At 39.8% G+C, this 14,727-nt stretch overlaps 1 protein-coding gene across 1 annotated transcript in view; it reads left to right on the top strand.

Annotated features, from left to right (window-relative positions):
- The window catches only part of DHX29 (DExH-box helicase 29), a 28,511-nt gene that overhangs the window by 10,035 nt on the left and 3,749 nt on the right, over window positions 1–14,727 (top strand). Inside the window, exons 14-25 of the mRNA XM_035553707.2 lie at window positions 421–561; window positions 1,985–2,129; window positions 2,341–2,461; window positions 3,557–3,641; window positions 6,360–6,448; window positions 7,056–7,184; window positions 8,797–8,872; window positions 9,622–9,846; window positions 10,699–10,835; window positions 11,499–11,592; window positions 12,318–12,620; window positions 14,067–14,198. Coding sequence (XP_035409600.1) covers window positions 421–561; window positions 1,985–2,129; window positions 2,341–2,461; window positions 3,557–3,641; window positions 6,360–6,448; window positions 7,056–7,184; window positions 8,797–8,872; window positions 9,622–9,846; window positions 10,699–10,835; window positions 11,499–11,592; window positions 12,318–12,620; window positions 14,067–14,198 — 1,677 coding nt within the window. The remainder of the gene's footprint in view (window positions 1–420; window positions 562–1,984; window positions 2,130–2,340; window positions 2,462–3,556; window positions 3,642–6,359; window positions 6,449–7,055; window positions 7,185–8,796; window positions 8,873–9,621; window positions 9,847–10,698; window positions 10,836–11,498; window positions 11,593–12,317; window positions 12,621–14,066; window positions 14,199–14,727) is intronic.

The following is a 14,727-nucleotide window of genomic DNA, read 5'->3' as shown; positions in this document are numbered from 1 at the left end:
TGTACTGTTTTTTTTTTCTGATATATTATCAGTTGATTAAAATCATTCTCATCTGAAGACAGTGACATTTTGATTTTTCTCTATTGAATGTAGGTAGTAAGGAAAGTACTGAATTCTCCTGTCTCTCTCCACATACAAAAAAATGCAGTGACAAAGTTGCATGTTTCTCGTGGCTTATAGTAAAGGTAATGTCAGTGGTCATATGGAGAGATCCTTTAACATCTTTTAACAAATTCATAGCAAGTCTTGGGTGTTCAAAAAGCGTAAGAAAGATTAAGCTGAAGTTTGCAAGATCTATTAGACCATTAAAATGGAAAGGGATGCCCTGTTCAGCTTTGTATGAACAAAAAAAAAAAAAAGAACAAAAAAGCTGCCGATAAGATTTTGACATGCCTTTTTTTTTGTGAATTTTCAATAAAGATTTTCCATGTTGAAGACGTAATTGAAGCAACTGGCTATGTTCTGGAGAAAGACTCAGAATATTGTCAGAAGTTCTTGGAGGAGGAGGAGGAAGTAGTGATAAATGTTACTACCAAAGGAGGAGGCACTACAAAGTATCAGGTAAAATAGGCGTTTCTAATTTCAATTTAGGAGTTTTATTTTTGCTTTATTACCTTTTTCTCTGTTAATTAAATGCAATTGGTTTGTATAATATCAAGTGTTCTTTCAGCAGTTGACACAAGACGCAATGGCACTTCTACAGTGCAAATCAAATATTTGCTAAAGCCATGTCCTTATGTTTTTCTCAACTCCCTTATTGCTGCCATAATTTTGACACATTTGACACTGAGATCTGCTGTTTCTCTTTCGCAAAATCCCAGCTCTAATCCTGTACGCAGCAAGAGGAAAAAGCATTTAAATAAGTTCTCCCAAAGAATTATCCTCAGTATTGAACTAAGAAGAACAGAAAAAGCAAGGCCACATCTCTTTTAGCAAAAAACTTCCCGAGATCCTCCAACTTGTCATGCCAAATGGGATAACTTATGTTAAGATGTAGAGCTTTTTGGATTGACTGTCTATGGTTCATCTTGTAACTATTCTACAGTGACAGCTGGACTTGTTTTTGAATTAAAACTTTTGAAGGGAAGCGTATGAATGCCTCTGACCACAGGCAACTGTAGACTGTTCAGCTCTAGGCTGTGTATATTTTGGGTGGACACCTGTCTACTAACTTGTTCCCATGAGGTTTCTGCAAGACCACTTAGTTTGGTGTGATCAAACACTGGTGTACACATGTTCAAAGCATGCTACATGTGATTTGCAGATTTTTCCTGAAGTGATGGTTACTCCATAACATCACAACAGCATGTTTTGGTTGAAGCCAAAGTGCTTTCCAGAGTGCTCCTCCATCTTTATAATTTATTTCTGTAGAGATTCCAGTACAGAAGGATATGTGGTGGAAAGCTTCTTTCTGAAGTGGTTTAACAGTGAAATAATTTACAATGATTCCACTTAACACAGAAGCCTTATGCTAAGTATGTATGTCCGAGATATTTATAGACAATTTATTATTACTAGAACAAATATTTATCTTCCTCCCCCTTACCTCCTTCCCCAAAACACTGCAGGAGTTGTCACATAATTGACTCTGAAATTTCTTTTCAACCATTCGTTGAGAAGGGGAATGTAAGGGAGAGAAGAAAAGGGAAGCTGTTTGCTTACAATACAGAATTTGAATTCTGAAATTCTACTAATTAGATTATGGACGTGTGAATTGCTTTAACTCGTAAAACATAATGTGTAGTACTGCTTGCATGGACTTTTATTCCTTTTTCATCTGGGATGTCAAATACCAGTAGCAGTTATCTACCTATACAGAGGTTATGTAGATGTCTGTGATTTAATCTAACTCTCACTGTTTTCCATGGGAAGTTTGTCAATTAAATGTCACTTATTATGTTTTAAGAAGGCTAAAGTGAATGACAAATTGACCTCTTTTTTATAAAACACTGAGCATATGATTTTTCCTCTTCTTCCTTTCTAGGAGTATGTCCCAGTCCAGTCTGGATCTGGTATTGATTTGTCTCCTTACTATCAGAAGTATAGCAGTCGTACACAGCAAGCAGTCTTCTATATGAATCCTTACAAGATCAACCTTGAACTTATTTTGGAGTTGCTTGCATACTTAGGTACAGTTTGCTTCTTAAGTTTATACACTTGTGACTGCCCTTTGGATTTATTTCCCACTGTTAGCTAGTGATAAGGATTCTTGACTTAATTTTATATGAAACATCCTAAAAAGTATTTACTACAGGACTCAGAATTATTTCCTGTTCTCAACTGAGGCTGTCTGCAAATGCATGTTTGTTTTAACTGTGTGTCTGTATCGTCACTTTCCAGATAGAAGTCCCCAGTTCAAGAACATTGAAGGAGCTGTGCTGATCTTCTTACCAGGCCTTGCTCATATCCAACAGTTGTATGATCTCATTTCAACTGACAGGAGATTTAGCTTGCGTGACAGGTAACACAGATATTTTCTATAGTTAATTGATTAGCTTGATGAATACGTCCTTCTTGATTGTTAAAGCCTGCTATTCTTGAGAAGTGAAGTTGAGAGTTACACCTTTGAGGTGGTTTTACTGCAAATCCATTTTTATTATCTAAGCAAAGATGACAAGTGCTTAGAAATGGTACATTCATAACCGTCTCTTTTCTTTTGACTTGACTTTTTGAACAAACGTATTTAATCACAAAATACTCAACTACTTCATTTCCACTTTTTAGGGCATGGGGGATAGTATGTCTGGGAAATAGCTTTTCATGGTATACTGTTTACATAGAAATGGCTGCTTACTTAGAAGAGATCCACAAAAAGTAATCTGCTAAGAGAAGTGGCATAGGGTTGTAGCGACACAGTTTTGAAATTTGTTTTATAGGTAACTAAAAGGTAGCAATGCTATGGCATAAAAGGAGTATTTTCAGTCAAATTCTAAAAGATTTGTAGATGGCCTTAGGTGTCAAGCTTTAGAAGAAAAGGAAGTTACAAATTTCTGTGACTCTCTCTTCTCTGAAGGCTTTTCTCACTCAGGCTAAAAGTTGCCTATGTGTATAGTTGTGTACAAAGCTTCAGTGACAGTCCTTATCTCAGAAGCATAATGTAAAGAACTCAGTTTCATGGATGCCTAAATCCCCCACCCTGGCCAGCTCTCCCCATATTAATTTTCAGCATGACGTCAGATGGTATGGAATATCCCTTTGGCCAGTTTGGGTCAGCCGTCCTGGGTCTGTCCCCTCCCAGCTCTTGCTGTACCCCCAGCCTGTACACTGGCAGGACAGAGCGAGAAGCTGAAAAGTCCTTGGCTTGGTGTAAGCACTGCTCTGCAACAATTAGAACATCAGTGTGTTATCGACATTCTTCTCATCCTAAATCAAAAACACAGCACCATACCATCTAGAAGGAGGAAAATTAACTCTATCCTAGCTGAAACCAGTCATGCAAAGTTTTGCTCTTTCCAGCGTGCATTCTAGTTGCTTTCTCCAACTTGCTGTAGTATTTCTGCTCTAATTTTTACTGTATCTTAACATACATATTGATTAGTATAATTTCTTATTCTAGGCACAGATTGATAGCTTTGCATTCTGTTCTTTCAACTCAAGATCAAGCAGCTGCATTTACAGTACCTCCACTTGGCGTTAGAAAGGTATGTTAAGCAAATTACACCACTGAAGAATTTTTTTTATGAGTGTGCAACTATGAATTTTTAAAAATCAAATCATACATAATTACATGACAACCAGTTGTTCCTGGAATTTTCTCACTGGAAAGAAACAGTTCTTCTAATTTGGTGCTCTGTAAGAGATGGAAGTTAGCGTGCTGTGAAATCTTGACAGTAATCAGACAAACTCTTAAACCTAGTATTTTTCTAAGAGCTACTTCAATTATTGCTTTCCTATAATTTTACTAGTAATTGCAGTTTTTTTTATTTCAGAATTAGTATTTTACTTCCAGACTATATTTAAATAGACTAGTTTTGGCAAATACTAGCTATTAGTAATTTTGATGGATTATAAAAGAAAACGTGAATATGAAATTCTCACAAATTTAGACTCCTGAGTAATTGGGGAAAACTAAATCATTTTCCAGGTCATAGCATTTTTAATGCTTTGTCAGCTTGTTTAGGAAAATAATTCTGAGTTTAAAAAACAACAACAACAACAACAACTTTTAACAATTTTTTTTCTAAATATTGATTTGCTCTCCTGGACTAAGCCTCTTCAGGGACCTACTTGGAGGAATCCCCTGGGTTAGGGCCCTAGAAGGAATGGGGGGGTCCAGGAGGGCTCATCAACATTCAAGCATCACTTCCTCCAAGCCCAAGATTGATGTATTTCTATGAGCCAGAAGGCAAGCAAAGTGGGCAGGAGACCTGCATGGATGAGCAAGGAGCTCCTGGCAAAACTCAAACACAAAAAGGAAGTATTCAGCATATGGAAAAAGGGACAAGTCCCTTGGGAGAAATACAGGGACATTGTTGGAGTACTCGGGGATGCAATGAGGAAGGCCAAGGCCCATTTAGAATTAAGTCTGGCAAGGGATGTCAAGGGCAACAAGGACTTCTTCAAATATATCGATAGCAAAAGGAAGGCTGGGGAAGATGTGGGCCCGCTGCTGAATGGGGCGGGTGCCCTGGTGACAAAGGATACAGAGAAGGCAGAGTTACTGAATGCTGCCTTTGCTTCTGTCTTCACTGCTAAGACCGTCCCTCATGAATCTCAGACCCTAGAGATAAGAGAGGAGGTCTGGAGAAAGGATTTTCCCTTGGTCAAGAAGGATCGTGTTAGAGATCATTTAGGCAAACTTGACACCCATAAATCCATAGGCCCCAATGGGGTGCAGCCACAACTGTCAAGAGAGCTGGCAGATGTTATTGGCAGTCCACTCTCCATCATCTTTGAAAGGATGTGGAGAACAGGAAGGTACCCAAGGACTGGAAGAAAGATGGTATCACTCCAGTCTTCAAAAAGGACAAGAAGAAAGATCCAGTAAACTACAGGCCAGTCAGCCTCACCTCTGTCCCCTAAAAGGTGATGGAACAGCTCATCGTGGATGTCGTCCCTAAGCATGTGGAGGAGAAGATGATCAGGAATAGTCTGCATGCATTCACCAAGGGGAAATTACGCTTAACCAATCTGATAGCCTTCTGTGATGGGGTGACTGGCGCGGTGGATGTTGTCTACCTTGACTTCAGCTAGGCTTTTGACACTGTCTCCCATAACATCCTCATAGGCAAGCTCAGGAAGTGTGGGGTGGATGAGTGGACAATGAATCAGACTGAGAACTGACTGGATGTCAGAGCTCCAAGGGTTGTGCTCAGTGAGCGGTCTAGTTGGAGGCCTGTAGCTAGCGGTGTCCCCCAGGGGTCAGTACTGGGTCCAGTCTTGCTCAACTTACTCATCAGTGACCTGGATGAAGGAACAGAGGGCACCCTCGGCAAGTTTGCTGACACAAAACTGGGCAGAGTGGCTGATACATCAGAGGGCTGCCATTCCGAGGGACCTGGACAGGCTGGAGAGTTGGGCAAGTTCAGCAAAGGCAAGTGCAGGGTCCTGCACCTAGGGAGGAATAACCCCAAGCACCAGTACAGGTGGGGGCTGACCTGCTGGAGAGCAGCTCTGCAGAGAGGCATCTGGGGAGTCTTGGTGGACAGCAGGCTGACCATGAGCCAGCAGTGTGCCTTTGTGGCCAAGAAGGCCAGTGGTATTCTGGGCTGCATTCAGAAGTGTTGCCAGCAGGTCAAGGAAGGTGATCCTCCCCCTCTCCTGAGCCCTGGTGAGGCCCCACCTGGAGTATTGTGTCCAGTTCTGGGCTCCCCAGCACAAGAGGGACATGGAGCTACTGGGGTGAGTGCAGCAGAGGGTAACTAGGATGGTGAGGAGCATCTGTCACATGAGGAGAGGCTGAGAGAGCTGGGCATGTTTAGCCTGGGAAGAGAAGACTGAATGGGTAATCTCGTCAATATAAATCTCTGAAGGGAGTGTGTCAAGAGGAGCCGATCTCTTTTAAGTTGTGCCCAGTGACAGGACGAGAGGCAGTGGGCACAAACTGAAGCACAGGAGGTTCTGGCTGAATATGAGGGGGCACTTCTTTACTGTGAGGGTGACAGAGCACTGGGACAGGTTGCCTAGAGAGGCTGTGGAGTCTCCTTCTCTGGAGATATCCAAAACCTGCCTGGATGCCATCCTGTGCAATGTGCTCTAGGTGATCCTGCTTGGCAGAGGGGTGGACTAATCATAGAATCATAGAACTGTGGACTAGTTGATCTCTAGAGGTCCCTTCCAACCTCAACCATTTGGTGATTACAAGGACAAAAACTGACATTCCATAATTCTTTTATTTCTGCTGTGTTACTTCATTTCAGATTGTTTTGGCAACGAATATAGCAGAGACGGGTATTACGATACCAGATGTTGTCTTTGTAATTGATACTGGGAGAACAAAAGAAAATAGGTGAGAGTTTGACTTTCATAAATCACATTGTGATTACTGTGCATGCTTGCAGGCTAGTACTACAGGAGTTCTGTAGTATCATTATTATCCTACAGTTCCAGACTAAATGTATTGAACTCATAGAATAGCTTGCAATTTAGGTTCAAGTCTGGGATGAATCTTGGGATTTTCAAATGACGTGAAGAACAATAAGGGGAGTTCTTTATAGATAAGAATTACCTTGATTAAGCACTGGTTTAAAAGTAAAGTAGATCTTTTTTTTATAATATCTTACATTTTAGAAGTTGCTCTTTGTCTATTTTAAATGTATAAAACCCTATAAAATGCTAGAAGGACCAATTCTGAATTGTCAGGGAGGTGGGCTTGATGAGCTAATGTAATAACTCTTTCCTCTTCCAATTTTTACACTTTAATTAATCAGTTGTATCCAAGGTTCTGTGATGTACCATTTTTCCCAGGTATGCTTAGTTTTCAAAACTAAACATCATATTCTCGAACTACTACTATTTAAATATAGTATTTGTATATAGGCTTTTAAATTAATAATTAAATATACATACATTTTTATTCTGAAATCTGAATGGGCACTCACCTTATAATTTTTAAGGTATCATGAAAGTAGTCAGATGAGTTCCTTGGAGGAGACTTTTGTCAGTAAAGCTAGTGCTCTGCAACGACAAGGAAGAGCTGGGCGTGTTAGGGATGGATTCTGCTTCCGAATGTACACAAGAGACAGGTACTGTAAACTTGTTTTTGTAAATTAAATACCGTTGTATTAATTCTGTGGAAAACAAATCTCATTGAAATTAATTTTAGTTATGGAAGCTATAAAGATTCAAGTGTAAAAATAAAGGTAATCTGAATGTCTTATTCATAAGGTTTTAAAGTAGTATTAATTTTGGTTTCATGATTTTTTGAGTTGTGTTCTTTATCTCTAATGTAAATGTTTTCTTAATCTTTTTCAAGATGAGAGAAAAAGTGCCTCATTATGAAATTGTGGAAATAATTTTTTTAACAACATTGAATCTTTTAATCTCTTCAGACATCTATAAGTTTCTGAAATGGTGTCTCTGTGGATAAGAGATGTAAAAGATTAAGTCAGGATGCAGTGTAGGATTAGTGTCTGGTACTGCAGCAGAATAACCTTTTTCCTGCTTGTCTGGAGCAACAGGACCCTTACCTTACCTTGCCTTGGCCTCCATCTCAGTTGAAAGTATTTTGAAATAATCAGTGAAGTGTGCATTTCAGCAGTATGTAAGACTTTTCATTTCAATTTAAGAGCTATGCATTTTAAGAATCTGTTTTGAAAATTGGTGTCTTACTGCCTTTCCCTCTTTTCTCTAAAGCTCTGCTTTCCAAGCTACCACATGTGCCTTAATGTAATGGTCAGTTTACCCATGCATTAAAACACACCACCTGAGAGAACATTCTCAAAGAATGAGCATGTGAAACATGAGATTGTAACTTCAATTTGAATGTTAAATTGCATACCTGTGATTGTGGTGATTTTACCCAGCTGGGCAGCTGAACTCCACCACAGCTACTCTCTCACTCCCCCTGCTCAAAGGGAAAAGGGGAGAAAATATGATGGAAAAGGCTCAACGGTTGAGATAAGGACAGAGAGTTCACTCAACAAGTATTGTCATGGGCAAAACACCCTCATAGTAGGGAGATTAATGTATTTTATTGCCTATTACTACCAGAATAGAGCAGTGAGAAACTAAAAGCAAACTAAAAACACCCTCTTCTCCCTCCTCCCTCCAGGCAGCACAGGGGAACAGGGAATGGGGGCTGCGGTCAGTCCCTGAGGCTTCGTCTCCGCCGCTCCTTCACGGTCACTCTCTGCCCCTGTTACAGTGTGGGGTCCCTCCCACGGGATGCCGTCCTTCCCGAACTGAGCCTGCGGGGGCTGCCCACAGGCAGCAGCTCTTCAAGACCTGCTCTCACACGGCTCCGTACCACGGGGTCCATCCATCCCCCAGGAGCAAACTGCTCCAGCACGGGTCCCCCACATGTGGGCGGCAGCTCCCCCCAGAGCCCCTGCTCCTGCGTGGGCTCCTCTCCACAGGCTGCAGCTCCGGCCCGGGGCCTGCTCCTGCGGGGGCTCTCCATGGGCCGCAGCCTCCTCCGGGCCACATCCACCTGCTCCACCGGGGGCTCCTCCACGGGGGGGCTGCAGCGTGGAGATCTGCTCCGTGTGGGACCCATGGGCTGCAGGGGGACAGCCTGCTCCGCCAGGGGCCTCTCCACAGGCCGCAGGGGAACTGCTGCTGCATGCCTGGAGCACCTCTTTCTGCCTTGCCATGTAAACCCTATACAGTGATTCTGTCTTTTTTATGATGTTACAGGTTTGAAAGTTTCATGGAATATTCAGTTCCAGAAATACTACGTGTGCCATTGGAGGAATTATGCCTTCATATTATGGTATGATTTTGGTATGGAATTTCTGACCTTGTTAGCTAAAAAGGGGATTGCAAGGATTGCCTTAATCCGGTGTAGTTAGCGTTTCTTCCACTACAGTGGCAGAAATTCAGTACCTGTGTCATGGAAAATCCAAAGCATACTGGTGAGTGAGAATAGGAACCTATACTGTTCCAGTTTACCTCTGAATGACAGTTCAAACTCAGTTAAATATCCTCCAAACTGTCGTCTGCTTAAAACAGCAATTCAGTGGCCTCTTCCCGCATCCTGAGTGAGTAGGATATGCATGGGAGAACTGTTGTATGAGGATGGTTTTTCACCCTTCTGCATTTCAAGATCTGTATTGTGAGGCGTTTGTAATGTGCTTGTATTTTAAGTGCTGGGTTGTAGCAAACACTGTTTAACTTTGGTTGCAAATTAGTGCCCAGGTGTTGAACAACATCTCAGCAGGTTTGTGTCCTGCTCACCTGTGACTACTGGTGACACTTCTCTGATCAGTGTTCATGCTATGCTAAGCCCCCTCTGAACAATGAAGTTATGTTTACCTAACTCGTGTGGGGGGGTGGGCATCTCTATTCCAGTAACCAAGAGGCTGGTGCAGAGGGTGGGGAATGTGTGCGTTTGGTTGCAAAAACAACTTTCCAGTTTCTTTGGTAGCTACTGTAAAAGTTTGTTAAATTAATGTCTTTGTGTTCATCTGATTTTTAGTATAATAGATTTTATACTAAAACATATGTGCATTCACTCTGTAGAAATGCAACCTTGGCTCTCCTGAAGATTTCCTTTCCAAAGCATTAGACCCGCCACAGCCACAAGTAATTGGTAATGCCATGAATCTGTTAAGGAAGATAGGGGCTTGCCAGTTAAATGAGCCCAAACTGACTCCATTGGGCCAGCACCTTGCAGCCCTCCCTGTCAATGTAAAGATTGGAAAAATGCTTATATTTGGCGCTATATTTGGCTGCTTGGATCCTGTGGTAAGTAAACAAATACTGACATCTTTATCTGAATATTTTCTAAAAAGTAGTTGTATAGAAACAGCTAACTATTAAAATTAATCTGATTTCTTGCGAGATGGTATTTTGAAAAGATGATGTAAGAAGTTAAAATGTGTATTTTAAGGTGAAGACTCCAGGATATCATGGAGGACGGAATAATGTAACTGTTTGTAAACTCCCAGCTAGTACTGACAAGAAGGTAGTCATACTTGGACTGCAGTTTTCTCTGTTATGATCCCAGGGAATATGAAACTTGTAGAAAAAGCCCTCTTGCATTTTGGTGAGACCAATCTGGATTACCTTGCAGCTGATGCAGACTAAGAACATGCTGATGGAAAGTTATTGCAAATTAATTGACTTGGTAATTTATTACATGAGGGCTGTGGAATAGCTTATGTTTTCAGCTGATACTAAATTAATGCAAGTTAAGAGGATGCATGGGTATGTTAGCTGCTAAAATTGAAAATCAAAATTGTTGCATTTACCAGTTTCTCCTGGTAATGTGGTATCACTCAAAGCAGCAGTTGTTTAATCTGTTGATATTCGCTGTATCATATTGGGTATTCCTCTGTCATGTAACAAACTATTTCAGGTGAGTTTTGAAATTTGATACTTACTTAGGTTTTCATCAGTGTAGATAAGACAGCATGTAAGCAATGTCTTTAACGTAAGAAAGATCTGAATCAATCAAATTGTTAAATACTATTACAATAGTATTGTTTTACAAAAACAATATTTGTTTTACAAAACAAAATGCAAAGTTATTTGTGTAGTAAACCTGTAATCTTACAATAAAATACTCTGAACTGATGTATGCTTTATTAATTGCAGGCAACTTTGGCTGCAGTTATGACAGAAAAATCACCATTTACCACACCGATAGGTCGAAAAGATGAAGCAGATCTTGCAAAATCATCTCTAGCAATGGCAGTTTCAGACCATATAACAATCTACAAAGCTTATCTAGGGTAAATGATGTTTTGTTGTCCTTCTAGCTAAAAGCTAACAACACAAGTAATACAGTTCTTGAAAGAATCCTTATGAAATACCTTTCCTTGAATTGCTTGCCCTGGAAGCTTTTCTCCTCAGAATGACAATAGATTATCAGATACTGTAGCACAAAAAGATACCTTCTTTGGTACCTTATCCTTTAAAATATGCTTGCACATGTACCAAAGATGCACTGCTTCTTTTTATGCTAGTATGTTTTTTGTTGTTGTTGCTTTTGTTTTTTTGCTGTCTGTTTTGTGTTCTGAATATTTTGTATTTTGGAAAGTAAAAATGTATGTATTAGCGAGTATGATACACATATTTCTTCCTCATTTGTAAAACAGCACACAGTCTTAAAAACACATCTGACTTCCATCTCAATTGTCAAGACATAGGTGTAATTTTGAGAGAAAATTACCTTTTATTTTTGTATGAATCTGTAAAATTTGTTACAGATGTATTCTCCTGAGTGGTATCAGACCAGCAGCATTCATCTTTCTTAACGCCATTTATTTCTGGTTTTGAGTGGAGAATGCTGACCAAAACCACTGTATTGCCTTTTGACTTACTACCACTTTTGTGCTGTTGTATTCTATATGTGATTATTTTTGCTGCAATAAGATGGGATTTTTTTTCCTTAGGTGGAAGAAGGCTCGACAAGAAGGGGGGTATCGTGCTGAAATGACTTATTGCAGAAGAAATTTCCTTAATAGGACTTCACTGTTAACTCTGGAGGTAAACCAAATAATTATGCTCTGTGCTCAAAAAATAACTGTTAAAATTTTCCTGTGAAAATATCCTGCCCTTTTTAAGTGATGACCTATCACAGTACCTATTAGTTGAGACTAAAACAAGTGGACTTACTAGGAACTAGTGAAACATGTACCATCAATTCAGGTAGCTGTGTCTGCACTGGCACTCTTGGATATGCATACTTGTTGGTATATGTCTTTGCAGTTACTTGCATTGGAGAAGCCACTTCTTACTTCCACCAGAGAATCAAAATTTATGAATTAAAATACTTAGACCGTCATTCTTATATATGTAAGAACAGGTCTGTTTCATAGTTAGAGAGATGAGCCACAATCTTACAGAAAGGACCTTTTATTTTTACTAAGAAAATATTCTAATTAATCTCTTCTAGTTAAGTTTGAATGCCTGAGATGTCCGAAGCAGAAGTGAATACTTGATGTAAATGTGTGTTTTCTTTTTAGTTAAAATACAGCTGGGAGATTTGGTGTTTACTGTATATCCAGTACTGTATATCTAATCCTATATTCCAGATAATGCTTTCCTCATAAAAAAACAGCCAGTATTCCAAGTTGGCCACAGAAAACACAAGTGCTTTTTCTAAGAAATAGGTTTTCCACTGGAAAGCACAACTAATTGAGATGGGGTGGGACTGATGGACTGGAGCATGTAACCTTTTTAAACTCTGTGTTTTACTTATCTGATTTCAGGATGTGAAGCAAGAACTCATAAGGGTGGTCAGAGCAGCAGGATTTGCAGCACCTACAACTCAGCATCAGTGGGATGGAAATGGAGCCACACAATCCCTTTCTCTCCACGAAATAGCTCTTCTTAAAGCTGTGTTGACTGCAGGGCTGTATGACAATGTAGGAAAAATAATATATACAAAATCTGTGGATATCACAGAGAAACTGGCATGCATGGTAGAAACTGCTCAGGGTAAAGCACAAGTGCATCCCTCCTCTGTAAATCGAGACTTACAGATATATGGATGGCTTCTTTACCAGGAGAAGGTAAGGTTTTGACTCTGTCAAAGGGATAACTAGGGGAAAATAGTGAATGTAGCTGATATTTTGTGTAAAGGTGGCATAATGCCTCTAAGGAGAAATAAGATACACCAGTGTAAAATATGCTTGAATATCTGATTCATCTTAAGAGTCCTTAGTGTCTAAGGTTCCTAATGTCCGTAAAGATGAATCAGCTGGGTACTGAACTAAAATGTGAAGGTTGAACATCTTGAACAAGTCTGTTTGTAATGAAACTCACAGCTATATACGAAAGAACCTTTCTGTGTGTCATTTAACACTATCATTGACAATTTTTGACACTGTACCATTAACTTAAATAGGAACGCTTTAATGCAGTCGTATACTTGCGTTGCACTTCACAGTGTGCTTTTCACTGTTCTAAGCAGACTCAAAGGTCTTGAAGCTTGTTACAGGTCTCACTCATCCTCAGTAACAACATAAAATGAAATAGCTAATTCTGTAATTTGACTGCTGAACTTCCTAACTGAATTGCAGTTGTTTTTTTTTTTTTTCCCCTGTCACTTTCTTCCACATTCCAACTCAAAATTTTGTCATCTCTTTGCTGAAGTGAGTTAGTTAGATAAACCTCTGGTACAGCAAAACCTTGATAGCAGTTGCCTAGTGGCCAACTTCACTGTAGAGGAGAGGGAAATTGCTTTGGACTTCTTGATACATATGAAGCAATCATATTTTTCTGATAAGCTGAAAGTATTTCATGCCTCCAAGAACCTTGTAGTTTAAGGCAAGGCAGCAGCTAAGGCGAATCAGTTATTCCGTGAAGAGGGGAATGAACAAAGCCTGCTCTTCTGTGTGAAGTTGCACCTTGTTTGTTTGTTTGTCCTACTAGAGCTCCTTGCCCATCCTATTCCATGTTGGTTGTGAGAGGCTCCAAAGCCGAAAATAACACACGTTGAGTCTAGCCCCATTGTTTACTTTCTGTATGTGTCAACCCATGTACTCTCATTTATGCATGTATGCATGTGTATATGTGGATATAGATAGAATGGCAAGTCAGCTGCTGCTGTGAAGAATGTCTGATGGAGGAGTTTTACCTGCTTTTTACTTCATTTGGTTTATTAAATAGAAAGAAAATGTTGTCCCAGTGCTTCTGGTCTTAACCAGGAGAGAGAGATGAAACTTAAATTTAAGCAAGAATATGTGTCTTTAGCTAATTTCCTAATAATATATAAGCCTGTCACTTAGGAGTGTTTAAATGTGATGTCTTCTGGGGTATAGGGCAGACAAATTGCCACCAGCTGTTCTGTGTACAATAATTTGGTTTGACCTGGTTGTTAAAGGGGAGAAAAACAACAACAACAACAACAAACCACAAAAACACAATTCCTGCTTTTAAAAGCAGCACTGAAATTTGATGTTGTAGATTTTAGGGATTTTTGTTTGTTTTTAATGCTCGTGTTTGTTTATACACAGGTGAGGTATGCTAAGGTATACTTGAGAGAGACTACTTTAATATCACCCTTTCCCATTTTGCTTTTTGGTGGGGATATAGAAGTGCAGCATCGGGAGCGTCTCCTGATGGTTGACGGCTGGATCCATTTTCAGGTACGTTGGAGTGGTAACTGCCTTTTATGGACTTTTGTGTTACACAGTTAATGTACTGTCTTGCTTTAGAACACTGTTTGTGTGGGATGAAGAGAGGGAAGGAAAGAGTTTAAGGGAATGATGGGAATTTTATATACATGTAATAAAATCTTTGCAAGTCACTCTAGAAAGAATAGTCTAGTAATGTGCAGCTTGTGACACATCAGTTCCCTCTTTTCAGGAAGAAAGTCAGTGTTCTTTCAGAGAAGGTATTTGAAAGGGGTTGTAAGCTAAACCTTGCTTTCATGGAGCTGGTACTGAAAGCAGATGAGTGTGCTATTATATATTGCCCTTCTCTGCAGTCTTACAAGTATATAGGTACCTGTTTATCTTTAAAATATTACCTACTTTGCTTTTATTAGCTCAGAGAAAACTATTTGTTAACAAGGAAGTCCAAATGGAAAATACCTGCTTGCTTGGGTTTGGGATGGTTATTTTTTTCCCCAAATATTCCATTTAGGAATGGAAAATCTAAACATATTTTCTTAAG

The sequence above is a fragment of the Cygnus atratus genome, chromosome Z, assembly GCF_013377495.2.
Source record: "Cygnus atratus isolate AKBS03 ecotype Queensland, Australia chromosome Z, CAtr_DNAZoo_HiC_assembly, whole genome shotgun sequence".
Taxonomy (NCBI): domain Eukaryota; kingdom Metazoa; phylum Chordata; class Aves; order Anseriformes; family Anatidae; genus Cygnus; species Cygnus atratus.
The sequence above is the reverse complement of the archived record's forward strand: the minus strand, read 5'-3'. Positions and strand labels throughout refer to the sequence as shown.